The sequence below is a fragment of the Brassica napus genome, chromosome C3 (assembly GCF_020379485.1).
Source record: "Brassica napus cultivar Da-Ae chromosome C3, Da-Ae, whole genome shotgun sequence".
NCBI classification, from domain to species: Eukaryota; Viridiplantae; Streptophyta; class Magnoliopsida; order Brassicales; family Brassicaceae; genus Brassica; species Brassica napus.
The window spans coordinates 15,854,637-15,880,983 of record NC_063446.1 but is presented as its reverse complement, the minus strand read 5'-3'; the positions used below and the strand labels follow the sequence as shown (position 1 = coordinate 15,880,983).

At 35.1% G+C, this 26,347-nt stretch overlaps 5 protein-coding genes, 1 long non-coding RNA gene and 2 other non-coding genes across 9 annotated transcripts; 1 reads left to right on the top strand and 7 right to left on the bottom strand.

Annotated features, from left to right (window-relative positions):
• Positions 1 to 1,177: 1,177 nt before the first annotated feature.
• Positions 1,178 to 3,470, bottom strand: LOC111201954 (protein ABIL1-like). 2 transcript variants are annotated; one of them, XM_022694296.2, is made up of 9 exons: positions 3,156 to 3,470; positions 2,744 to 2,826; positions 2,505 to 2,655; positions 2,321 to 2,420; positions 2,148 to 2,243; positions 1,965 to 2,049; positions 1,827 to 1,879; positions 1,644 to 1,753; positions 1,178 to 1,530 (listed from the first exon to the last, which is right to left on the bottom strand). In XM_022694296.2, the coding sequence occupies exons 1-9, from the start codon at positions 3,246 to 3,248 to the stop codon at positions 1,378 to 1,380; spliced, it is 924 nt and encodes a 307-aa protein (XP_022550017.1). In that variant the 5' UTR covers positions 3,249 to 3,470; the 3' UTR covers positions 1,178 to 1,377. The 2 variants fall into 2 exon arrangements, with proteins under 2 accessions (XP_022550017.1, XP_048608671.1); XM_048752714.1 differs by having other exon boundaries at positions 1,965 to 2,013; positions 3,156 to 3,442.
• Positions 3,471 to 3,900: 430 nt separating this feature from the next.
• LOC111202345 lies at positions 3,901 to 5,046 on the bottom strand. Its single transcript, XM_022695088.2, has 2 exons — positions 4,541 to 5,046; positions 3,901 to 4,442 (listed from the first exon to the last, which is right to left on the bottom strand). The coding sequence occupies exons 1-2, from the start codon at positions 4,849 to 4,851 to the stop codon at positions 4,022 to 4,024; spliced, it is 732 nt and encodes a 243-aa protein (XP_022550809.2). The 5' UTR covers positions 4,852 to 5,046; the 3' UTR covers positions 3,901 to 4,021.
• Positions 5,047 to 6,517: 1,471 nt separating this feature from the next.
• LOC125584356 lies at positions 6,518 to 7,477 on the top strand. Its single transcript, XM_048752713.1, has one exon. It carries the CDS (start codon positions 6,518 to 6,520, stop codon positions 7,475 to 7,477), a length of 960 nt encoding a protein of 319 aa, XP_048608670.1.
• Positions 7,478 to 11,892: 4,415 nt separating this feature from the next.
• On the bottom strand, positions 11,893 to 14,369 carry LOC106429638 (desiccation-related protein At2g46140-like). The gene is made up of 2 exons (XM_013870384.3): positions 14,069 to 14,369; positions 11,893 to 13,685 (listed from the first exon to the last, which is right to left on the bottom strand). The coding sequence occupies exons 1-2, from the start codon at positions 14,317 to 14,319 to the stop codon at positions 13,436 to 13,438; spliced, it is 501 nt and encodes a 166-aa protein (XP_013725838.1). The 5' UTR covers positions 14,320 to 14,369; the 3' UTR covers positions 11,893 to 13,435.
• Positions 11,933 to 12,077, bottom strand: LOC125584967. The gene has a single exon (XR_007321860.1). It is a non-coding gene; the product is annotated as a small nucleolar RNA snoR135 (small nucleolar RNA).
• Positions 12,126 to 12,268, bottom strand: LOC125584982. The gene has a single exon (XR_007321875.1). It is a non-coding gene; the product is annotated as a small nucleolar RNA snoR145 (small nucleolar RNA).
• Positions 14,370 to 15,782: 1,413 nt separating the features above from the next.
• Positions 15,783 to 17,584, bottom strand: LOC106429604 (39S ribosomal protein L46, mitochondrial). Its single transcript, XM_013870356.3, has 6 exons — positions 17,214 to 17,584; positions 17,023 to 17,088; positions 16,724 to 16,798; positions 16,521 to 16,650; positions 16,313 to 16,438; positions 15,783 to 16,221 (listed from the first exon to the last, which is right to left on the bottom strand). The coding sequence occupies exons 1-6, from the start codon at positions 17,390 to 17,392 to the stop codon at positions 16,078 to 16,080; spliced, it is 720 nt and encodes a 239-aa protein (XP_013725810.1). The 5' UTR covers positions 17,393 to 17,584; the 3' UTR covers positions 15,783 to 16,077.
• Positions 17,585 to 21,629: 4,045 nt separating this feature from the next.
• Positions 21,630 to 23,522, bottom strand: LOC125584355. Its single transcript, XR_007321304.1, has 5 exons — positions 23,026 to 23,522; positions 22,473 to 22,960; positions 22,341 to 22,391; positions 22,208 to 22,245; positions 21,630 to 22,034 (listed from the first exon to the last, which is right to left on the bottom strand). It is a non-coding gene; the product is annotated as an uncharacterized LOC125584355 (long non-coding RNA).
• Between the last annotated feature and the right edge of the window lie 2,825 nt (positions 23,523 to 26,347).

Sequence of the window (26,347 nt, the reverse complement as noted above, 5' to 3'; positions counted from 1 at the left end):
TTTAAAATCAACTGATTTGTTCCATTTGGTCTGATTGCAATGAGCCATATAAATTTATATTGCTTTCTTAACCACATCTAGGTTTATGGCTAATTTAATTTTAATAGAAGAAGACTAATAATATTGATTATTAAACAAAATTGCAATTATACTCGATTATTATCTATTATATTAAAATATAAATATAACCAATTGATAAAAATTTATGTCTAACTAAAAAAACTAATTTTTATATAACTGCACAAGTTATATAACTTCATCTAAATGAATATATTTTAAAGTCAGGGATAACCACTTTAAGTCATGTTTTAAAGAACTATGTATATGGCAACAAAAATTTATAAAAATATATTTTTGTATTTTTTGTTATTGGGTGTTTAAATAAAAATATAAACCCTTATATATGGCAACAAATGTGTGATACGAAAAAAGCCTTATACAATTGGTCATGTACCATAAAAATATAAACCCTTATAAAGGTTAAAACTAATTCTCGACATTAAAAAGACATTTTTGTTACCATATATTTTTGTTTTTTTTTTGTTATTGGGTGTTTAAATAAAAATTATTTTTTGATTTTAACCTTTTATTTGATTAATATAACACATTATTTTATATAATTATGTATAGCGTTAGTTATTGACATAATATAATAATTATTCCTCATAATTATAATAAAATTTGATATATTTTTTTTCAAAAAATATTATCACACTACAACAACATAGCTTACATCTCCGCCAAAAAATTAGATTTATTTGACTAGACATTTTTCTTTCAAATTTTAAATATTTTACACATACATTAAGTTTATCAATTAACAAAGCATTTGATGTTAAAAATAGGATTTAATAGGGTTTAAGTGAAATTTTAATGGAAATAAATATTCATATAAATGAAACTCATTTAGTATAACGGGTTTTAAATAGGTTATTCGATTAAAAAATATTTATTAAATGTAATTTTACTTAAAGTTAGTGAAGGTCTTATTAAAATAAAAAATTTCAAAAATAACTAAAACAAAAAATATACCCGCTCTTTCAATGCTAAAAGGACGGATTAAAATCTAGTTATACATTGAAATGCTAAAAGAGACATTTATTTTGCAACAAAAAAATTTCTCCCCAACAGACGGAGGGAGTAGAAATCATTATAGTGCCTTTTGCACTTCAAACCCTTGCTTGAAAACACATTTATTCTTGATTAATCTTACCCAGTTTTGTTATTCATGGACCATAATCAATTAATCATGTCTTATTTGACTTCGTACACTGATGTTGGAACTAAGATCAACTACATGAAAAGAGACGAACGTGTTGTAAAAATAAAAGAAGGGTAGGATGATGATATTGGAAATTTCCTTCTCAGTTTGGTGTTTCACGAGACGTAACCAGCTTTGAGCTTCGGAGTTTTCGGTTTAACGAAGAACGCAGACATAACACTTTTGGTCCGTACAGGGGCTTGAATGATCTCTCCTCGTGGGTTGTCATGTGACTTGTGTGCCGTCGTAAGTTTGGGAACTTCCACAGCCTGAGGAACAACAACAAAGTTGTCTCATCAGGACAATGAGCTTATAATAATTTGACCCATCTTACTAATCTAATCCATACCAAATATTCAATGTGTAGTCTCTACGATTTTACCTTATGGGCAACGCCGTATGTCTGCCTTGTGATGGTGGATGTTGCAGGAACGCCTGAGACCTGAGAACCTCCGACAAAAGGCTTCTTGTTTATTATGTTTTCTTCATCACCTGCAAGAGTCTCAATGTATCATCAAAATGGTCCAAATCTATTAGCTCAGAATAAATGCTATGTTTCTCGTACCTGAAAGATGGAACACTCCAGATGTCTTTACAAAAGCTTTTGAATCTTTCGAGCTGCCACAATAGGTATGTGACCTTTAGTTGTTTAGTGACCAAGAACGTGTGTAACAAGTACTAAGACTGCTTTTCGTGGGCTCACCTTGATGCAACAGTGGTTGTTCCTTTTAGGGTAGACTTTGTCTCTGATCCTAAATGCCAGGAGAGTGATTTCGACGAAGGGGCATCTAAGTTAGTCAAAACCAAACCATTATTTAAACAGTTCAATTTTTCACTACAACTAGTATATCAATCAAGCTCCAAGATGAGGAGGAGGACATTGCACCTGAAGGTTGAAGACGGGATATATCTACTTGATAATGATTCTGTCTTGTGTCTGTGCGTCTGAGAGGACTAAAACGTACCCGCTTGTTAACAGAATCTAACAAGAGCCAAAAAGAAGAAGGAATCAGATTTTAATAGTAACCCCAATCAAAAGAAATCTTAGAAAACTCTTACTGGGTAGTGTGTAGTGCTTGTGATGCACTGGGATAACTGCTAATAGCTGTTGCTGTCTAAGACCTTCTTTGTCTATATATGTCCGGCTTGTTAGCAGTTGCTGACAAAATGAACACAAACCTTTAAGAGAGAGAGAGAGAATGTCTAGATCAGTAGAGAAGTGTGTTATGACAAGTCTTGTTACCTGGCTAACACAAGAAGCTCTCAACTGCATAGTTGATATGTCTGAACTTTGGTGATCAAAGAGATCAGTAAGCTTGGAAGCAACAGTTCCAAGGTGATCAACAGCATTAACCAGAGCCTTTACAGTGTAGTCCTTTAAATTGTCCAGTACCCTTAACAGAAACAGAGCAGATACATGAGAACAACCATCATTCAAAGCTGTTACTAGCTGTATAAACTATAAAGGAGAATATTACATACATTTGCTTTTGTTCGCTATGAAGATAAGACTTTTCACAGTAATCAGCAGCCGAGTAAAGCTGAGGCCTCAAGTTCTTGAGCTCCTGTTACATAAAAATTTAAAGTGTGACAAGTTAACATGAACTAATCAATGGTAGATCAAAAAGTCAAAATTATTAGTCAACCATTATTTTGATCCCAAAATGACACAGATACAAAATCTTAAAGAAGTGTTATAGCACTAACCGACAATCATCTGATCTCGGTCCCATCTATAACTTACACACTTAATCCACATAATTACGGTCTTACAGACAAGAACACTAAGTTACTTTTTACCATTGGACCCCAAAGTCTATAGCATATACAACTAGGATAGATCATGGATCTCGCTCAAAACCATATCAATGTGAGGAAATATATAACAAGTAACCTGTAACGCCTTAACGAAGCTCTTGCTGCGTTCCATAGAAACCTCTTCAAAGGTCATTGCTGGATCATCCGTCACCAAAGCTTCTTCTTTCATTTTAGCTTCTTTTTTTCTCTCTCTCTCTCTCACTCTTCTCTTCCCTATCACTGTATCAATGTTTGTTCGGATGTGTGATGTGAGGTTAGACTTTCTGGTGAGAGACTGCTAAGCTAACTTGAGAAAGAAAGAGAGAGAAGAAGAAGACGCAAGGTGAGTGAAGTAGAAGTGATTCCAAATGGCATTTTTCCTTTTTGAGTGAGTACAAACGAATATTAGAAAACGACTTCGGGAAAGACGCACTATGTCTTTTATTTAAATAAAATTTTCAGATCAATTAATGAACTAATAGTAAATTAAATTAATATTTTTGTCTACTATACATTAAAAGAAATTCGATCTGTAATTCTATAAATATAGTACTATTGTAGTAGATATGCAAGAGAAATGTTCACTGTCTGGTATATGTTTTTAATGTGGTAGTTGACATCATATAGCACATTAAATATTTACGGTGAGATTCCATGCACGATTTTTAAAATTTTAATTAACCACAATTTAAACCGGATGTGGATCTAGTTAATCCAGAGATCCACATATGTAGATTAGCTAACCAAATGGACCTGCCACTTTACACAACGATTCAAGTGTATTGGTGGTCATAACCCAACCTACAAATTACTTATCGAACAGGCTTGTCTTGTCTTGGTTATACACAAAAACGCTTTTATTGGTTTTATTTCACTTTCATCTAATATTACACACGAAACTATAGTCCCATAGCTTCTCATTACTCTCTATATCTATAAACCACACAAAAAGGACTATGTACACTAGTATGTTTCCGAAGATGATGATGATGATGATGAGTCTTTAAACTCAAAATAGGTCGGCTTGGGTGTGGAAGGGCAGCTAATGGCTTCAACAAGGTCTTGAACACTGAGCATTTGAAACTTTGGAGGCGAGTTAATAGCGATGTTATCGACTTTGTGTACATAAATCTTGCCATTCTTATCGAATTTATACTCGGAAGTGCCATCAAAACGACCACGAGTCTCCCAGGGACCACGAGGAACTCCGTGAACAGTCCATCGAATCATGAGAGTGTTATCTGTGGGTTGCCAAATACTAACAATGTCTACGCAGAGTGCTCTGAAGAAGATCCTTCCAAGGAAACGCAACCACCAGAACATGGATTTGTAGTTATCAATTCCCATAAAGGTGTTAATAGGATCTCGAAACACAATATCATCCCTGTGAAGAATTAGACAAGAATAGAGCTATATAATCAAGAACTAAGGACAGACCAATCAGTAGGATACAAAACACGACCGTGATCAATCAATGGGAACCTGTAAATGTGGAAGTTGGGGTCTTTGAGGAACAAGGAAGGAAGCTCCTCTCTGAGACACTGAACGGCGTGGCCCTTATTCACGTAGTAGCTCTCTTTATCCTCCTCCTCCTCATCATGTCTGCTAATCTTGCAGTCTTCTTTAGCCGGAGCTGAGAATTTCGCGTATAGTCTCGATTTCTGAATCTTGAAACTAGACGAATCTCTCGCGGAAACAGTAACCTTCCTCCTCGTAAACGCATGGCTCACACTCGAATTCGAATCGGAGAAGATTCGTGTGGGTATATCCGGCGATCGGACAAGGAACGCCATCGAATTGAAGACGGCGGCGATGTTTTCAGTAGTCAAAATATCTATCTAGGAGAGGGATGTGAGGAGGAATATGATGTTGTGTGCTTCGAGGAGGATTGAGATTTGAGACGAAGACGACAAGTCGCGACGCGAGGATAGATCATATATAGGTCCTCGTCACAGAAAATTTCTCTTTAAAAGGATAATTAATAAAAAGCTCCTTTATCTATGGATGACGATTAATCAGACTTGTAATCTATCTGCAACGATAAAGACCGGTCGATATTATATGCCGGTCCGTTTATGGTTAGGGATTCAGGTTTATCAATAAATGGAATCAAATCCGAGTCCTAGACAAGGATAAAGTTTGGAGTTCGTTTGTTTTTCCTCGATATTTAGACAAGATTTTAATGTTGGTCATCTCGTACAAAAGTATCTTCCTTTTATTTTATACATCCGGATTCATGGACACTTGGTACTGCTGTAGCCCGAAGCCTAGTGGATCATAAAATGGTTCACCTTACACCATCGATTTGTATAGTCAACTTTTTTATATTCAATATTTTTAGTCAAGTCAAATTGAATTATTTCACCAAAAACAATTGGATTCTACCTTACTAATAATGATCAAAGTAAAATGTTTAACTTGTTATGAGCAGCATATGTTGAAAATTATAAAGGATGTGGAGCCGTTGCACTATTTGCACAGTGAATTTCTCTTCTATATAAACGATCGTTTCGATCGTTTATAAACACACCATTCCTTCTCCTTCTAATAACACATCCTCTCTTATTATCAGTGTTATCTTCTTCTACGGGTATAAAATTTTGCCCTTATTTAAATTTCCTCGATACAATAAAATTCTAGTTTTTTTTTAACACGTTATCAGCACGATCACTCTGCGATTCGGTAAAATTTATTTGTATCATTTATACCATGTTATAATGGTCGGTATACCGCCTCTACTATTATTTATATCATATTATAATGGCCGGAATACCGCCTATATTATTTACTATTAATTTAATTTATTTATTGGTCGGCCGAGCCGCCTTATATTCTGTTTATTATTTATTGGTCGGCCGAGCCGCCTTATATTGTGTTTGTTATTAATTGGTCGGCCGAGCCGCCGTATAATTTATTTATTATTCTGCATTGATCGGCTGAGCCGTCGCATGATTTGTTGTCATAACATAAATATTTCATTGCTATAATTTTTACTTTTATGAAATTTTATAGATTTGATTAACTGTTTAATACGATATTTTCAGACTGATTTTTAGTGCACTCGATTTAACCCCAACGGTCACAAAGAATTTTTTTCAAAAATTTCCCCTTTCTCCAACGGTCATGAACAACAATTTTCATCTATAAATACAACTCATTTTCACTCCATTTCATCATCCAAAACATTTCATCTTCTCTCAAAAATTTCAAATCGCTCTCCTCCGATTTTTTTATTTCAAGAAAGATGATTCGCGCACTTTTGTTTTTATGTGCCATTTTTATTTGTGTTTCTATTTATGGTTTATCCGTTGGAGAATTTACTCCAAGAGAATTTAGGATGAATATCGGTTTATTTTTCTTTACATCGCTTCTCTTTGTAATTGCATGTATGATTAATGTAAACGGTTTTTAAATTATGAAGTTCTAATGAAATTATTATTTTGTGTTTTAGAAATACAAATGGCAAACATCGAGAAACTCCAGTTCCCGGCTCTGAAAGTAACCGGCGAAAACTATGTCAGATGGGTCACAAATGTGAAACCCTATCTTGTAATAAAAAAGATAACCGAAGCGATAAAAGTCGGTAACAAATCGCCACCCGAGCATATAGCCGAAGCGATAATCTTCCTGAAGAAGCACTTAGATGAGAATCTAACTCACGACTATGGAGACGTTGAGGACCCAGCCGTACTATGGCAAGCCTTGAAAGACAGATTCGATAATCAAAAGGAAATCAATCTCCCTCACGCTCTTGAAGAGTGGAAAACCCTCAGGTTTCAGGATTTCCAAAGGGTTAGAGATTACAATTCCACTATCTTAAGGATAGTTGCACAATTAAAATATTGTGGTAACCCTGTCACCGAAGCAGAAATGCTTGACAAGACATACAATACTTTCCACAAAGAACACAACGTCTTATCCCGAATTTACAGAAAATGTGGGTACACCAAATTTTCTGAATTGATGGTAACACTCATGTTGGCTGAAAAGAACGATGAGTTACTAATCAAAAACCATAATTCCCGACCTACGGGAGCCAAGGCATTTCCCGAAGTGAATGCTACGGCGGTAGAATATTCGGGAAGGAGAAACCAGACCAACCGAGGTCGTGGTCGGCGTTTCAACAACAAACGTGGAAAGCCTTACTATCCTAAAAGTATTAGATCTAACAAATGGGTTAGATCTGAACAACCTCCTAAAGGCAAAGAAACCGAAGAGGATACCACAAAGAAAAGTGAGACTGTATGTTACAGATGTGGATGTAAAGGACATTGGTCCCGTACCTGTCGTACTCCCCCACATTTGTGCAAGTTATATCAAGAGTCCATAAAAGGAAAGGCTAAAGAGGTGAACCTCACGGAAAATGTTGAAGGGACCTCATACCTTGAATCCTCCGACTTCGCTAATGAGCTGGACTAGATTACTCCTGAAGAGAATCGAAATGCCTATGATAAGAGTATTGAATAGTTTTCAGTATTACCATGTATAATTATTATATTTCATGTTTTAAACAAATAATGATGTTTTTAACGTCATCTTATTGTATAATTATTATGTGTTTCCTTATATGAATGAATTTTATGTTTTTCTTTTATTAATATTTATGACAATTTCAGAAATGGATCAGAATGGTAATGAAGCAAAATCCAAGAAACGGATTCGTGAAATATGCATACCAGATAGTGGAACAACGCACACTATTCTGAGACAAAAGAGATATTTCTCTGATATAAAACCGACAAGAATTGTCGTCAATACAATATCAGGTCCTGCAGACGTGATTGAAGGAACTGGTAAAGCAAATTTTACTTTACCGAATGGAACAAAATTTTCCATAAATAATGCTCTATATTCTCCAAGTTCTAAAAGGAATTTATTGAGTTTTAAAGATATATATCTTCACGGATATGATACTCAGTCTGCAACTGAGGATGGAAAGAAATACATGTATGTAACTTCTGAGAAATGTGGCAGAAAACACATATTGGAAAAGTTTCCAGAACTTCCTTCGGGGTTACATCATACTTATATCGATGAGATCGAATCAAATCTTTTAGTAAAACAGAACCCAGAAGAGTTCACATTATGGCATGATCGCCTTGGCCATCCAGGCACTACAATGATGCGTAAAATCATAGAAAGTTCACATGGTCATTCACTGAAAATCCAGGAGATTTCTCAAGGGAATAAAATGACATGTGTTGCATGTTCTCTAGGAAAATTGATCGTAAGACCATCGCCAACCAAAATCGATAAAGAATCACCAAAGTTCCTTGAAAGAATTCAAGGTGATATATGTGGACCGATACATCCACCATGTGGACCATTCCACTATTTTATGGTATTAATTGACGCATCCAGTAGATGGTCACACGTTTGTCTATTATCATCTCGAAACATGGCATTTGCGAGATTTCTAACTCAGATAATCAAACTGCGGACACAGTTCCCTGATTATAATATTAAAAAGGTTAGATTAGACAACGCTGGTGAATTCACATCCCAAGCATTCAATGATTATTGTATGGTAACGGGAATTGAAGTTGAACATTCTGTGGCTCATGTTCATACGCAAAATGGTTTGGCTGAATCGTTAATTAAGCGTCTGCAACTGATTGCAAGACCATTGATCATGAAATCAAAACTTCCAACCTCTGTATGGGGACATGCTATTTTGCATGCAGAAGCACTCATTCGAATCAGACCGAGTGCATACCACAAGTATTCCCCACTACAATTAGCGTTTGGTCGAGAACCAAATATTTCCCATTTAAGAATCTTTGGTTGTGCAGTATATGTGCCTGTAGCACCACCACAACGAACAAAGATGGGACCACAAAGAAGGTTGGGAATATATGTTGGTTGTGACTCTCCATCGATTATAAGATACCTAGAACCACAGACTGGTGACGTCTTTACAGCACGTTTTGCTGATTGTCATTTTGACGAAAATGTATTCCCAGTTCTAGGGGGAGAAAACAAAAATGTTGGAAGTGATATAAAATGGAGTGTACCATCATTGTTATATCTTGATCCTCCCACTAAAGAGTCAGAACTAGAAGTTCGACGAATTATGCATTTACAGAGTATAGCTAACCAGCTACCTGATGCATTTGTAGATACCAAGACGGTAACTAAATCTCATATACCAGCTGCAAATGCTCCTGCTCGTATCAAAATGCCAAATGAACAAGAAAAGGAGGATGACACACGAGAGCCAAAAACACGCCTGAAGCGTGGTAGACCTGTTGGTTCTAAGGATAAGAATCCTAGGAAACAGAAGAAAGCTGAAATATATGATGCACCCAAAATAGCAGAAAATATTTTGGAGGAAATAAATGATAAGGATTCTGATGAATCAGAGCATCATGAATCAGAGCATCATGAATCGAAAGATAATCATGAGATTTCTATTAATTACATCCATAATAAAAGGATATGGAATAGAAATGAACAAAATGACCTTGATGATGCTTTCTCATATATTGTGTCAAGTGAAATAAATGAAGAAATCGATGATCCAGAACCAAAATCTGTCTATGAATGTCAAAAGAGACATGATTGGGAACAATGGAAAAATGCAATACAAGCTGAACTTGATTCGCTTAATAAACGAAAAGTATTTGGATCTATTGTGCTCACACCTGCAGATGTGAGACCAGTTGGGTACAAATGGGTTTTCGTTCGAAAGCGAAATGAGAAAAATGAGATTACGAGATACAAAGCTCGTCTAGTGGCTCAAGGTTTTTCTCAAAGACCTGGAATCGATTATGAAGAAACGTATTCTCCAGTTATGGATGCCATTACATTTAGATTCCTGATGAGTCTAGCAGCTGATAAAAATCTAGAGATGCGTCTCATGGATGTTGTTACAGCTTATCTATACGGATCATTAGATACTGATATCTACATGAAAATCCCTGATGGATTTAAAATGCCAGAAGCATTAAGTTCCAAACCTAAAGAGTTATGTGCAATAAAATTGCAAAGATCATTATATGGGTTAAAACAATCTGGACGTATGTGGTACAATCGTCTCAGTGAACATTTAACAAAAGAAGGATATGTGAATGATCCTATATGTCCATGTGTTTTCATCAAGAAAACAATATCCGGATTTGTAATAATCGCGGTATATGTTGATGATCTTAACATTATCGGAACTCAAAAGGAAATACAAAAGGCATCAGACTATCTCAAAGGAGAATTTGAGATGAAAGATCTGGGACAGACACAATACTGTCTTGGCCTACAAATAGAACATTCACAAAATGGTATATTTGTGCATCAATCCACATACACTAAAAGAGTGTTGAAACGATTTAACATGGATAAATCAACTCCTCTTAGCACCCCGATGGTCGTTAGGTCACTTAATATTGAAAGTGATCCATTTCGACCACCTGAGGAGAAAGAAGAGATACTTGGTCCGGAAGTACCATATCTAAGTGCAATTGGAGCGCTGATGTACCTTGCAAATTGTACACGGCCTGATATATCATTTGCTGTGAATCTTTTGGCAAGATTCAGCTCATCTCCAACCCGAAGACATTGGAATGGGATCAAACATGTTTTTCGTTACCTCCAAGGGACCATTGATTTAGGCTTATTTTATCCTAAAAGTTCAAAAGGTCAAATGGTTGGTTTTGCAGATGCAGGATATCTTTCAGATCCACACAAAGCCCGATCGCAAACAGGATACGTTTTTACGATCGGAGGCACTGCTATATCTTGGCGTTCCCAGAAACAAACGCTCGTGGCTACTTCTTCAAATCATGCTGAGATCATTGCACTCCATGAAGCAAGTAGAGAATGTGTATGGCTGAGATCAATGAGCCGACACATCTGTTCAAGCAGCGGGATTGGCGAAAATACGGAGCCAACTATTTTATATGAAGATAATGCAGCATGTGTTGCTCAAACAAAGGACGGATATATCAAAAGCGATAGAACGAAGCATATTCATCCGAAGTTCTTCTCATACACTCAAGAGCTCGTGAAGAAGAAAGAGATTGAAGTAAGATATGTCCAATCATGCGACAATGCAGCTGACCTCTTCACAAAATCACTTCCGACTTCGATATTCAGAAAACATGTTCGTAACATTGGAATGCATCATCAGAAGGATTTATGACTGCTCATTCGAGGGGGAGCTTACGTAGTTGTACTCTTTTTACCTTACTATGGTTTTTCCCATTGGGTTTTCCTAGAAAGGTTTTTAACGAGGCAACGAAGACGTTAAGCGATAGTGGATAGTGACACCGGTCCCCAAGGGGGAGTGTTATGAGCCGCATATGTTGAAAATTATAAAGGATGTGGGGCCCGTTGCACTATTTGCACAGTGAATTTCTCTTCTATATAAACGATCGTTTCGATCGTTTATAAACACACCATTCCTTCTCCTTCTAATAACACATCCTCTCTTATTATCAGTGTTATCTTCTCCTACGGGTATAAAATTTTGCCCTTATTTAAATTTCCTCGATACAATAAAATTATAGTTTTTTTTTAACATAACTTTCCTTTTATTAGACAATATTCATGTACACTTGTTGCGGCAATAGCCCCAAACCAATGATGATCATAAATTGGTTCCCCTCAGAATCATCGATTTGTGTAATCAATATTTTTCGTCAATTCAATTATTTCACCATAAAGCAATGGATTTTACATTAATACAGTACATGTTCAACTTTCCACCAGGTAGGCCAAGTTTCTGCTGAAACCTGGCAGATATGTTAACACTTAACAGTAGTCCCTTGTTGAGGTACAGATTGTGACCAACACTTATCCGATCTTCTATTGAAATCTAAAGATACTTGCTGAGGTACAGATTGTGACCAAGATAAAGAAAAATTTTGGATAAAGAAAACAAAATGTGGGGAAGATGATTGTTGAGCTATTCAATAGAAAAAATGAATCACAACTGCCCATCTGCCCCTAATTGATTTTGCATTGGGAAATCTTTCGTACAAAGCGCATTTGTTAGCGCTAAGCCGATACACACAATCCCTGCTTTTCTCTACATAACATATTTACAAAAAAAAAAACTCAAATATTCAAATCAAACTATACACCAAGAACTCGCGACAATCCGATAACAGATCACCAATGATCTCTTGGAGAGACTTAATCTACGAAGGTTAAATAAAATTGTTAGAGAAGCCTCATTCCATGAGTATACACGCTTCCCTGCTGGGTCCTTCGCTTTTCACTCGATCAATTAAAAACATTATCCAAAATTTAATCGGAAACATAATTGAAATCTGGAATAGAAATCACGGATTCCAGGCAATCTCCGATAGTGAATATACGAAGGTAAACTTGGCTTGAATACGCATTGATTAAAGCGTTTCACCCATAGGTCCCTCGTTATTATAACTAAAAATTCGAAATGCTCAGCGAATACGAACCATAATATAAATCGGATTTCATCTCGCGAGAACGATATTCGCCCCACACGATCTCAAATTAAACCTTTTCCGATATTAACTCTTCATTGCATCCCTAGACACATATAGATAATTCACACCATAACCAAAGCACAGAAAAAAAAAAAAAAAGACAGATCTAACTCGAATAATAAACAAAGAAACGTAGAAACGGCGGGGAAGAATAGCGATTAGGCCTCTCTATAAGAGCTGTGGAAGTTAAATGATCTTTAGATCGAGTTTTTATAGAGCGTGATTTAGGGCTTATGCGACGTATTTTTGGATTGCGCTTATAGTTATGGTCTTGACTTTTTATTTTGAAAGCCCATATTCGTGCAATGATCAGTATGATTGAGGTCCATGAACTGATTGGGCCGTCTTTTCAACTGAATGTCCCGACCACGAAATTGTTTGCTAAGCCCTCCTTCCGACACTAGTATCTACCGATGCGATGACATTGATTCTCGTCTCTTTAGATCAAATTCTGGTGACAAGTGACAACGTAGAAAAATATACTCATATGTCCAACCCCGAGATCTAAGACAGCTCACATCTTCTTCTGGTCAGTCAGTATATTTGTTCTCTGATCATAATTATTTCGTTTATTAGTATTTCTTTAATATACTCATGAACCATCAACCAAAGTTAACATTTAACAACTAAAAAGTATCCTCAGGAATCTAATGTTAAATGATTCATTCAGTTGTCGATTTTCGAACTGTTGATCTTCAAAGTCAGGTATTATTGCATTTTCTAGTTTTATTGTATGCATGGAATTATAATCATAATCACACCATTCAAACATACATAGTCAACAAATACGAAATATCCTTAACAATTCAATAACAAAAAAAGGAAATCCTGAAATAAAATATCCGATCGCCTATGCTTATGGGTCGAACCTTATTGAAGATTAGATTATAATTAAGACAAACCATAGTTGAAATTAAAAGAAGTCGCGAAGGGAAGGGAGCTTGATCTCACCCTGAGTAGAAACAGGAATGGTAATGTCACCAACAACAGGAATATCGAAGGTTAGTCCAATGTCGAGTTGATAGTCAATGTCCCAGTCCGAGCCAATGTCCTTCATCAGACTAACCGCTATGCTATAAGCCACCTTAACCGGTACGTCCAAAACCGTTGTCTTGTTCCCAACCAACGAACCCGGGTCCGGTATTGTACCCGACGCTATCGTCCTACCCAACCACAAAAATTATTAATTAGCATGATGAACCTACACATGACGCGTGCGTAACGTCCCACAACAAATTACTGGTATGTTCATGTTACAATCTAAGCTATTTATTATGTAATATACAAACTTGAGACGATATTTTCGAGAACATGCGGTATATTAGTATTATGTTTTACATGTGTAAGATACTAAGGTATAAACGTTATGGACTCAATTCAATATCCATATATGTCTGATATCATCAATGAATAGATGCAAATGCACTTGGATAACTAAACTATTATAAATATGAATTGGTACGTATTACGCTAGATCATGTATATCAAAGGGTTCATAAATAATTGTAACAAAAAAAAAAGAGAGAAAAAGGTCAGAAGAGGAAACCTTGTGGCGCTCTTGAGGACGTAAGAGATCTGGCAAATAGGGATCGTCTGAGAGTAAGGATTCTTGACGGAGACCTTGGCGTGATAGTCTACACCTTGACGTGTCACGCCTTTGAAATCGACGTTGTCTACGGCGGCTTCAGGAGTCGGAACATTCGCTAGCTTCTCTGCAAAGAAACCTTTGGCTTTGTCCAACAAACCTGAAATCATCGACCCATTTTCTTCTACCTCCTTTTGCTCCGTTGATGCCATTCTCTCTTCTTCTCTTTTTTTTGATGTTTCGATTTGTTATTTTGAAATGATCAGATCTCTCTTATATTTTTTTCTCTCGCTAATCCATATTTGTTGGTTAAGTAGTTTGTGGCTTACACTACAGCAAGACTTTTTCGTCTCTTTTTTTTTTTATCGTGCCTATTTTAAGGATACTGGTTACAAAACAAAGATCATCACTCACTATGGGCCATTAGATTATATACTCCATAAACCATATTTTATAAAATGTGAAGGAAAAAAAAAAATATATGGCTTTTGACTAGTAAGTGGTAACGTTGCATGCAAATGAGAGAGATGCTGTCTGAAGGAAAACAAGTAACTTCAATCAAACGAACTAATATTCAACCCGAAACCAAATGCGGTTTTATTCGGTCACAGACAATGTTGCGTTTATAACCATTTCATTTTGTGATTCAGATTACAGTTGATTTTTTTTGTTGTTGGTTATACCGATTAAACTTATTTTATAATCAAATTGAATTTGAGACTATGAACATATTGACGAGTATGAATGATTAGTAGGCTGTTATTCGATGCATTGTACGCACGATATATTATTATGTAAAGATAGAGAGAGGAACTGCATTTGGTGTTTAGGGTTTGCATTAAGCCCCACAATGCTCCTTTTCTTTTCCAGCCTCTGAACTTATTTTTTTCACGTTAAGCATGTATTGTGTCGCATCTATAGTAGTTCCGTTTGGGAATCTTGACGGAATTGAGAAGAACACTTGCCGAATAAATAAACGTGACAATATTCATGAGAGAGGTTGCCTAGTGTGATGTGTATCCGAGATGAATTTTAAGTATAAATAGATTGAGAAGCCAACTACATTCAACTACGTACTTCCTGAGTTCCGATCAACTGCCACAAGTCAACATAGGGTACCCATTCGGGTTCGGTTCGGATCTAATTGGATTTCGGGTTCAAAGATTTCAGTCTCATTCGGGTATTTCTAAATTTCGGTTCGGGTTCGGTTCAGATCTTTGCGGGTTCGGTTCGGGTTTGGATAACCCATTTAAATTATTTTAAAAATTTTAATATTTATTATATGCTTAAAATTTTTCAAAATCTATAAAACAAAATAATATATTACATATAAATTTGTATAATATATGTCAAAATACCTAAAATTAACATATAAATTGGTTTGATTTGAATATTTGGATAGAAAATCAATAGATATTTTAAGCATTTTGGTGTTTTGAATATATTTTAGCTATTTTAGACATTTCCTTTTGACTATTTATGTATATTTTCAAGTATTTTAGACAACTTAAAAATATCTTATATATTTTTGGATGTTTGTAATATATAGTAAATCTAAAAATAAGTAATATATTTAGGTATATAAATATATTTCGGTTACATTTAGGTACCCGAGATACTTCGGTTTGGGTCGGGTCCGGTTTTTTAGATACCAAAATTTTGAACAGTTTGGATATTTAATCAATTTGGGTTCGGATTTGGTACTACTTTTTCGGATCGGATTCGGTTCTTCGGATCCGGGTTTTTTGCCCAGCCCTAAGTCAACATAAAAAAAAAACCTAATGTGACCTCACACACCACATGTGCGTGACTACAAAACAAGAAACATCGTTTGGTCTTAGTTATAACAAAGACCTTCACACACGATATATAATGTCTTAAAAAGTTTTTCTATCTTCCTCAGGAGAACTAGAAGGAAAAGAGAAAAGAAAAAAGGAGTTTTATTTTGTGCTGTGACTCAGTGACTCTTCTCAGCTAATTATCATCTTGTTGAAGAACTCAGCTTGCTCAGGGAGGAACTCCAAAAGCTCATCTTTGGTAACCCACACAAAATCCTCGCAGTTACTTATGTTGTACTTGGACGCTGCTACTACACTGCATTTGAAGAAGAACCTCTACACCCGAAGAAAAGATGATTCAAAAGAATCAGTCAAATTAAGTAACCGATTGCTTCTTTGTTTATCTCAGAGGATCTTTGTTGTTTACCTTGTAAGATGGCAAATCAGGTGTTTCTTCAGTAGGTTGAATAGCCATGTGAGCCATTGGAGCATTTCCAACAAAGTATGTGTGAGTCAGGTCTCCTAACACTGACTTCAAAGCAGATTCAGCACACTGCAAATACCAAATTACACATAAGAACGAAACTGATGGCGTTATGGATTGATAACAGAGGGAGATAAACCATCATCATCACCTTGCGAAGAGTTGGCTCAGAATCATACACTTTCTCAGGGAAATGCCAGACAGGTTCGTCACTAGTAGCTCCAAAAGGCTTGCCGAAGATGAGAAGATACAACTTTTTGTCAAGAGCTCTGTATAATGACCTATTAATAATTGCAAGCCAGTAAGCGAAAGAGAAGACAAGTAGATGTGTCTTTAATTAAAGGTGAAGCTTACTTCCTATCGTTATTCTTGTCAGCCTCAGTGATTCTGGGAGCAGGTACATAGTCCATTTGATATTCACCCTTGGCTCTGTTATTCACAGATGAATTGGAATTTTTCATTACACTTTGAGCAACTCATAACAGAACCAGAGATGATAGTTCTAACAGAAGCTACAAGATAAAACGCCTATCTACAGTTCTTTGCCATTGTTATAAAAGTTTGGAAATTTATGAAAGAATTTAATAGAGATGACATGAAAACGTTGACTAGATGTATGCATTCGGACACATGTAAAAGGAATGTAGTTTAACCTGTTCTTAGCAATGTCCAAGAACTCATCTGGGTATCTACGGCGAAACTGCTGTTGCCAATTGAATCTGCAACAGAAATAAATTTATAAAAATAAAATAAAAAAAAAGAGTGCAAATAAGACCACCTCTCCTAACACACATAAATATCGAAATTGAGCTGTAATAAGATGAACATAAAAAGGAGGCTTTACTTGAACTCCTGAAAGGCGTAGACAGCAGGATCTGGTTTGGGAATCACAACGCGTAATCTCTCGAAAAGCACCGAAGCTACGATCTTTTCGGAGGAGGAGCTCGTGCAATACCCTCCTCCAAGCCTCCTGCTCTCCCAGAGAGGCCTTCTTAGTAACTGCTGAGATCTCAATCTCTGCATTTCTCTCTAATCTCAAATGACCAAACAAAAGAAAGAGAGAAGAGAACGCCGGCTTGAGGGTTTTTCTTCTCCCTTCTTGGTTTACTGAAACACAATCCGGTTTGCTATATAATAACAAAAAAAAATATTTAAAAACGTTTGCTCCGTTGCCGGATCTCGTACCCGGGTCTCTCGGGTGAGAACCGAGTATCCTGACCAGCTAGACTACAACTAAATTTTATTATTTATGATATATAACTATGACTTCATGGCTTATAACATGCTTATTTGTTCCTTTGATTTGTGAATAGGCTAAACATTCTTGTGTAACTCACATCACCATGGAAGCTCTAATCAATATGCTACCTGGAGGAAGAAGCTGAAGATGTTCATGCAAGGTTTACTTTTTGTCACTTCTCCGACCCAGAAGGATGTACCTTTTTTTTAGGCTGAGGTCATGAGACAACGATGATAACATGCATTTTTATGTGTCATGTTTATTTGTAATAGTTACAGAATCACGTATTAGTATCGGACGTTGTTTCCTCTTTTGAATTTAATTAGTTTCATTTTCATCTGTTAGTTGTTAGTCCAATCGAGTTAGAATTAGTAGTTCTTGCCAATTAAGAATTGAGGGTCGTGAACTAATAATAGATTTTATGAATAAATGTTCGTAGATCTCAGGCTTGGAGTCCTTAACTTTCGACGTCATGTCAATGCGTTTTTTGACTCCTGCTGAGTGAAAATGTAATTTTTCTGTACTAATGGGGGTGATGCATTTTTTTGTTTACGTACGTATAGAAGATTTTATTTATTTTTTGAATTTTATGGATTTATCCTAAACGGAAAGTTGATGGTAGAAGTCAATGAGGGAGTAGTAATTAATTTCAAAAGTAAAGCAAACAATAAATTAAAGATTTTTTAAATATTCATGACAGAAGAATTGTAAAATCAGCTTTGTCTTTAAAAAGCAAAGTAAACAATGACATTTTTTTTAATTATCTATGAACAATGTAATCGACAAATTTCTCAACTCTGATGAAGTAATAACAATTTTTGCATAGATGATTTATGTTTTGGAGGTCGCAACTTCTTGGAGGTTTGAGTCTGACCATGTTCTTTAGATATATGTCCTCCAGCTGAATAGGATAGACACTGAGTGTTTTTTTAATTTACTCCAGCAACGATCGGATGTAGGTAGTGTGTGTTCCCAGTCTAGGGTATCTAGGAACTTTTTTCCTTCTTTGATTTTTCCTGTGCACAGAAGTAATAAACCACGAAGATACGTATCCTTGTTGTTTTTTCCATTTGCAGAATTGCATAGGTGATTGAGTGCTTCGTCCGATCTTTAATACCAAAACGACAAAAAATGCCATTATTCTCCAAACGAAAAAAGTAAGGAAACTCAGTTACTATTGTTTGGTTCAGTTCAATGACAATACACTTACAATTATTTTAGAATGACCAGTAGTTAGCTAACTATTTTTTTGGCATTATTTATCTTTCTATTCATTTGACAACCATGTGCCGGCTTAAATGTAAGAATGTTACAAAGAGACCATAAAACTTACTGGCCCAAATATTTAAGGATGTCCTTCTACTATTGAGGAAAATGTAATATGATATAGGAATAGAAAATGTAATATGATATAGGATTAGTGATGCCCTGCAAGTGCAATGAGTATGCCAAAAAGTATGTTAAGAAAAACTTGATATTATCTTTTGTAAATACCCTTTTGTTAGTGTGAGTAGCTCGGTAGGTATCTGTTCTCAAAATTTGATCATCTTCTCGTAATGAAAAGCATGTACTCTTCAAGTTGAAAACTATGTCTTTATAAACTGATCTTGATTCAAATTACATGAAAGAAAAACAGAGTAGACACAGTATTGGACCTTACTGGATCTAAACCGAACTTGGAACATAGGAGCACATAAGTGGGTAGTAACAGCCTTCCCCTATCTCCACTTATTCTTGCAGCATCCTTCCTCTCCAATTATGCAAGCTGTGTTGCTTACTCTCTCTCCAATTATGTGTAAACTGCTATCGTAATTTTAGGCTTGGCATTTGTGTTCTAAAATGTCGGTCAGGTTTTTTGTTTAGTTTTATTACTTATCTGATGGTTTTTGGCCTTTTTACAAAGTGGTGAAATGTTTCCAGGAAAATGAAAAAATGACATTGATCGGATGTGAAATTTAGCTATCATTTGGGTCGATAATTTATATGTTAGGTAACTATATTTTTGTTCTAATGGTGTTTGTGAATTTTTCTTTTTTTTTTGGAATAAAGCATGAGAAATTTTTTTTATTTGTAAACGAAAACGGATGGGCTAATAGTTGTGCAATTTAAATCAGAACTTAAGAAAATGGGTTTTATGAAATTCACAAATTTTATGTTGTTGGGGGTTTCACATTATTGTCGTGAGTGTTGTTACGTAACATAAGAATTGTATGACTTACGCCAACATTGATCATATGTTGCTTTGTCTCCGTTGAAGTTTGTCCAAGTATATATTTTCAAAACTTCTATGTTTTTTTCATAACATGGTTGCGCCATAAAGTACATGGCATTGAAATAAAAACACCTTCCACAGCTGATTAGATATGAAAAAGCCTCAAGTCGGTGTTTCTTTTTGGAAATACTTTTGTATATTTTTTACTAGGGTCGGACCCGCCCTACGGGCGGGTAAGCAAATGAACGAAATTATATAAATATATTTAAAATTAAATAGATAGTTTATTTTAATTATAATTTTTACTATTTTTCTAAAAAAATACTATTTGTTTTTTCTCCAGAAATTATATATTTGTTGCTAGATTAAAACAATTCATAAAAAAATCTAAATAATTTACTTTGTTCACAAAATTTACTTTTTTGAATTTAATAGGTTTTTAATATATTTCTTCTTAAATTTTATAATTTAAACAATTCAAAAAAGAAAAGCCAATTTTTTAAATAAGCAAGTAGCAGAAAAAATATGATAATAATGGTTACTGTTTAATATTTATAAATAACATGTTAGGTTATCTATTATGTATTAGTATATTTGAAAAATATATTTATGTTTCTTTTTATGTTTCTTCAAACTCACATGAAAAGTTTTTAAAATAATGAATTACACAACTGTTTTACTTTTTTAACCACCAAACTTAGGCTAAACCAAAAAAAAAAATAGAGAACCATACTATTTGATGTATTGTTCGCTATAAAGATGATTTATGGATGATTTGATTTTATTGTTAATATATATGGTCCAAATGTTAAAAAGTGTGTATTTATTGTAATGAAAATTAGAAAATATCTTAAATTGTAATGAAAATTTGAAAATATAATTTTATTATCAATTAAAATAACATTAACTTTAATTATTTGTTTTATTATTCTTAATAAAACAAATTTACGAAAATGCTAATGGTACATTTGATTGTTTTTAATATTGGTTTTACTTGGCTGTGACAGTAAGTAATTGGGTTGTTAGTTATTTTTGTTATTTTTTTGTGAATATCATTTAATCACACATCAATGTTTATATTACCAGGGTTTATGACACGCCGAGTCTGGTTGCTATTGCTGGACTCACCTATAAAAGATTTAGCTCTTCCCTTCGATTTTTCTTTACCACAATTCCGAGTATTTTTGTTATGCTTTTAAAGTTTGCATGTGTGTGGAGTTTTGTAGATGATGGTTAGGAATATGAGGAAGCAAAAGGAAAGGGGATTTAGGCAGGGATTTCTATGGCTTTAGTGGCAAATTTAAGCTAGTGCAAGTTTATTTTAATATATATCATCTAGAAAGTTTCGGTTTAAATTTTTAACCAAAAAAAAAAGTTTCGGTTTAAATGCAAGGGATAGTGAAAAGGTAGTGACTTGAGAGATACGCTACAGTTGCAGATCCCACTTGATGGTGTAAATGGTCTAACCTGTGGTTTAACTACATTCGTTCTATATGCTTTTAGAGTCTGTGATTTAGGTTTGTATTTGCGAAAGACGTGGATGATGATGTTTTTTTGTCTTTAAGAATGATTTGGGTTAGGAGGGTAGCAACTTGAGAACAACGCTACAGATGTCGATCCCACCGATTCGGTGATAAGATGTCAGTGTAACATTGGAAATGTATTAAGCTTGTGTCTAGAGTATGAATGCCATTCTTTACTACGTATGTAGAACATTCATTGGACAGAGAAGAGATCATACATGAATTACATCGTTTTTTGTTCTTATTTACATGTAATATGTTTAATTTTATTATGACAATATGTGCTAGCATGTGAACCCAATCTTATTTATTTAATGAGATGTGATAAATTTGATAAATAAGCATTTGGTAGATAGTTTTGAAAACATATCAAAACCCAGTAAGTACTCAAAGGTTAAAGAAAAAAGAAAACAACATCGATGCATAAGCATTATTCTAAAAGTACTGCATCCAAGTAATTTATTATCTTCACCTAAGCCACTCGTGCCTTATTGGCCACCTTAGTAGTTGGTGTTGCTGGAGCCTTTTGGATGTGAGACCACTTGAAGATGTTCCCACAGTTGCTGATTTCATACGATCTTACCACTTACGTCCACCTTTTGTAGATGCGACCACTTGAAGATGTTCCCACAGTTAATGTTCTCCCCTGCATTAGTCTCTTTGTCGGAAAATGGCATTCAAGAAGACGTCCTGCAAAAAGAAAGAATTGATTTGTGTTCCAAGAAATATTAGGTTCGTCCTAATAATCATAAAACAGATAATAACAGGTAGAGCAAGACACTAATATAGTGATTCTAATTTTAGCAAGAAATACAATCTTTGGATCGTCCCGGAAGCTTTCCAGTTGTTGTGAAATGACACACCTTGTAAGTCAAACAGACTCGGAATCACAGATTCACCACTGCCAAGGGAAAAACATAATCTGAAATCATCAACGTCTTCTTAAAATAAAAAGTCTCATCATTTATGAAAATATTGAGGTAGAGAGTAACTTACCCAGTTTGATAGTTGCCATGACACGTTCTTTTCCCTGGAGAACGTCAATAACTGTACTTTTCACAGCTGTTAGCTCACCAATAACGTCTGCGAGATGAGGAAAGCTTAATAACAGCTAATAAGAGGATGTACCTAGAAGATGCGTGTCCGTACTGGCTAGTCCAAGAAGCAAATCGTGATCCCGAAAAACCGAATCGGGATTGGAGAACTGGTTTGGTTAACGCATGGAAAGTTGGTTGAATAACATAAACCGAATGGATAGTGGAGAATCGGATAGCCTGTAGTTCTTATTGCACCAAGTCATATCAAATCTGCTGAATGTGAACATTGAACCAGCCTTGAAGTGGTGTCGGAAAGTGGCGAGACGGTTAACATTAACGGTGGCAGGCAGGAGCGTTGACTGAAACAAATGTGAAGAAGAACGCATAACCAACAAACCGTGCTAAAAAACAAATTCAAAAAAGATTCAACAAAGATCTGAATATAAAAGTTACATACTTTATGAATATGAAAGTATGAACAGTTTTAAAATACAATGATCATGAGTTTAAGAATGGTAAAACCTTTGAATCAAGGAGGAGCATATCCATTCCATCCTCATCAACTCGCAAACCATTACACTGCAATTTTTTTTTTTTTATTATCACGAACTGTGAGGATGATGCTCAAGGTATGAAGGGCTTACCGTTTTATAGGAAGAGAAACACCGACTATAGGATGGATAAGCAGCATTGAATGATAAATCGTTGATGTACGTCAATGGAATTAAGAGGCTTCTTAAAGGCGATGAATGAAGACATCTTGTAACATCTCAGAAGATAGGAATCATAGACGATTCGACTCCATCGAAACTTGACACCAAAGTTTCTTCGTTACGTTTCGTATCACTCGATCGAAATGCTGAAATTCCATTGTTGACACAGGGAATCTTCAGACTGAAGAAGACGACAACCCTAATTTTCTATATCAATTCACTCTCAATCTATAGGGCTCCGATATAAAACTAAATAACAAATGAATAGCCCAATAAAGCCCATACAGAATGAAAATTATAAAGAATCAATACTCATTAAGGTTTCAGCCCAATTTAATATTTGCAAACCCACATAATACATATGCGTAGAAAATTCCATCAGAAACACGGATGAGTTCTCGTTCAGTAGTGACACGTGTCGACTCATCAGAACTTGAATTTCTGACCTGTCTGCCTATGTGGCTTCACCAGGAGAGAATCAACTTTTCTTTATATAAATAGATATATTGACCTTGGGCCGTTACCAGCTAAGAGAATTCTTATTACTAAATAGATGTATCATGTGATTGATGCAAGTGAAAGGTGGTCGGTCATGTGGAAAACAATATAATAAATTGATTTCTCTCTTTTTATTCTTATTAATTTTTCTATTCATTCTTCAATTTTATGTACTGAGTTTTATCATATTTATTTTAAATTAAACTGTTACTTTTTCACTAAAATTTCCACTAAATTCAAGGTATATTATAGAGTTTAATCTATTTTTTATTTTGCTAGCTATTCAAACTGATTTAGTTTAAAAAATTATGTTTTGATTATTTATTAATCATTAATTATGTTTGATCTAGTTATGTTTTTGATCGTTTATTTTATTAATAATTTTCTAAATTGGAAATTGGAACCAAAAAAAAATCTTTAAGTTCACATTTTTATTTTTGTTAGCTTAAATTTAATGAAACACGATATATATCGTAAATGTCTTGTCTTGTCTTTAACAATGTTTTTATTTAAATTTTTTAACCAAATATTGAAATCGTATTGTCTTTGGCTAATCCACTATATTTTAACTTCTAGAACTTTATATTATTTTGTTTTAATCGGGGAAAGCTATAAATATATTTTACTAAATATCTTTATACTACTGAGTTTTAATTTATATTTTAAACGTTATTTAGAACCAAAATTCATGACAAAATTCGCTAAACCTTAAAACACACCGGAAACAATCTGTTTTTAAAAGTAACATATGCCTTTCGAAGTTAAGTTTTTAAGACTATGGTTTCTGAACTTAATTGGGTACAAAACTAAACAATTCTGAAAATAATTGTTCATATTTATGTATTATTTTAAATTAGTATCTATATAACAAAATTATTGAATTTTTACATTTTACTCTCCAACAACGTTTTCCGGTTTGACGGCCGGCCGTTCTCCTCAGAAGCGCGGCTTCTCCGTTTTTGGAGGCACGCAATGTCATGAAAGAGGGAGAGCTTATGGAAGTTGAAATGATCCTTCTAAGATGATCACCCAACGTGCCCCAACCCCCAACTGCAACTTTCAACTCACATGAAAACCATCCTATACTCCTAGCTGACAAAAACTTTTTAGTAGAGAGTTAGTGTGACATAGTCTAATCTGTGTTGACAGGACGGGAACAACAACCCAGAAGATGATATGCATGGATTTACATGTGTGTCATGCATGTGCTCTGATGGTGAGAAGCTATCTACAACTCACACTAACACCACCTGTGGTGCAGGCCCAGTATTTGCCTCCACTGAATGATATCACGACATCTACAGAAGCTACTGTGGCGAGAGCTCAGTTACGGAACCACATGTTACAGTGCCGGAGGGCGTACTCAAGAAACCACGCAACGCTTAGCTGCTCAAGTAATTCATATGAAGTGTTTCCTGCATTTTATGAAGTCTGAATTGCAGTGTCTTTTTTATAACATCATTTGGTTACGCAAACTTACTTGTATGTCTTTAACGCTTCAATCGCTATAGCACATGAAAATGGATGAGCAGAATAAGTAAATCCATGCGAGAAATCACCTGAAATACCAAAAATGGTTTTTAAGATCAGAACATTTGAGTCTTACCACGTTAGGCATAACTAAAAACATACCTAGCTTGTTGCTTTGAGAATACATGACATCTGCTACTTTTTGACTCATAAGAATGGCTCCATCGGCATATGTGCTGGAGACGGTGCCTGCATATATTAAAACACTAACCAATCGTACGGGAAATTTGTCAACCGAGATAAAAAGCTACTAATCAGTTTGCAAAAATCTCACCTTAGCTAAGGACCGAAGATCTGGCTTGATGGTGTATTCACTTAAAGGCCAAACAAAATACAAATGGTTAGTCATGTATTTTTGTTCTCCATCGATTTTGGGGTCATGGTAATGAACATGGTTCAGTTAGATATGCACATACTTCAACAGCAATGAGCAGGATATCATACTGCAAACAACAGCTTGGACCTGCAGTACAGAAAGAGCCCAATATACTTGGTACTTAGTAACACAAAATAGCATAACCATTGCCAAATGTACTTAGTACCAATGAAGTTATAGAAATGACCTTTTCGAATTACGTAGCAGGTGGAGGTATCACACGAACAGCAACCATGACTGGTTCAGCGATAAAAGCACCAATCTAGAAATTAGATGATATTTGTGTTATATTGAGATGCCAACATCATCCTAACACATAAAGATGGCAATTTCCATAAGTAATCAATCGAATGTTTACTGTTTCTGGTCCCTCTTTAATGATAAGATCCTCTGCATTCTTGATTAATCTGGTTGAGAACCCCACTTCCGTTTCACCTGGACAAACAATTCTGAGGTTAGAATCAAAGATTACTTTTAGTGGTACAGTGGAAGTTTTTGCTGGAAGATGAAAACGCCAGTAGTGAAGGAGCACAAACGGTGCAGGTAAATCAAAAGTGCAGTGCTGGAAGGCTGGAAAAATGGATTACATTTGTTACCAAAAAAAGAAAAGGAGAATCTTTGGCACTTTTTTAGTAAGGAAGTGTATTTTTTCTTACCCTAAAAAACTTGTTGATATCAGAGTGGAGCCATGGTACCTGAAGATTATAGCATCGCACTTATAAGCACATTCAGATCTATAAACACAATCAAGCACACAAAACGACAAGCAAATATTCTTTTCTCACGATTTCTTTCTGGATATAAATTTATAATTTTATGCAATCAAAGTTTGTAAGGAAACCATCAAAA

Coding starts and splice junctions, on each gene's coding strand:
- LOC111201954 (XM_022694296.2), bottom strand. CDS start 3,248: ATGAAAGAAGAAGCTTTGGTGACGGATGATCCAGCAATGACCTTTGAA. Junction 2,421..2,504: donor GAGCTTCTTGTGTTAGCCAG/GTAACAAGACTT, acceptor TCATTTTGTCAG/CAACTGCTAACAAGCCGGAC. Junction 1,531..1,643: donor CATACGGCGTTGCCCATAAG/GTAAAATCGTAG, acceptor GTTGTTCCTCAG/GCTGTGGAAGTTCCCAAACT.
- LOC111202345 (XM_022695088.2), bottom strand. CDS start 4,851: ATGGCGTTCCTTGTCCGATCGCCGGATATACCCACACGAATCTTCTCC. Junction 4,443..4,540: donor CCCAACTTCCACATTTACAG/GTTCCCATTGAT, acceptor AATTCTTCACAG/GGATGATATTGTGTTTCGAG.
- LOC125584356 (XM_048752713.1), top strand. CDS start 6,518: ATGGCAAACATCGAGAAACTCCAGTTCCCGGCTCTGAAAGTAACCGGC.
- LOC106429638 (XM_013870384.3), bottom strand. CDS start 14,319: ATGGCATCAACGGAGCAAAAGGAGGTAGAAGAAAATGGGTCGATGATT. Junction 13,686..14,068: donor GTCCTCAAGAGCGCCACAAG/GTTTCCTCTTCT, acceptor GTGGTTGGGTAG/GACGATAGCGTCGGGTACAA.
- LOC106429604 (XM_013870356.3), bottom strand. CDS start 17,392: ATGCAGAGATTGAGATCTCAGCAGTTACTAAGAAGGCCTCTCTGGGAG. Junction 17,089..17,213: donor TACGCCTTTCAGGAGTTCAA/GTAAAGCCTCCT, acceptor TTTCTGTTGCAG/ATTCAATTGGCAACAGCAGT. Junction 16,799..17,022: donor TTGGACATTGCTAAGAACAG/GTTAAACTACAT, acceptor TGTGAATAACAG/AGCCAAGGGTGAATATCAAA.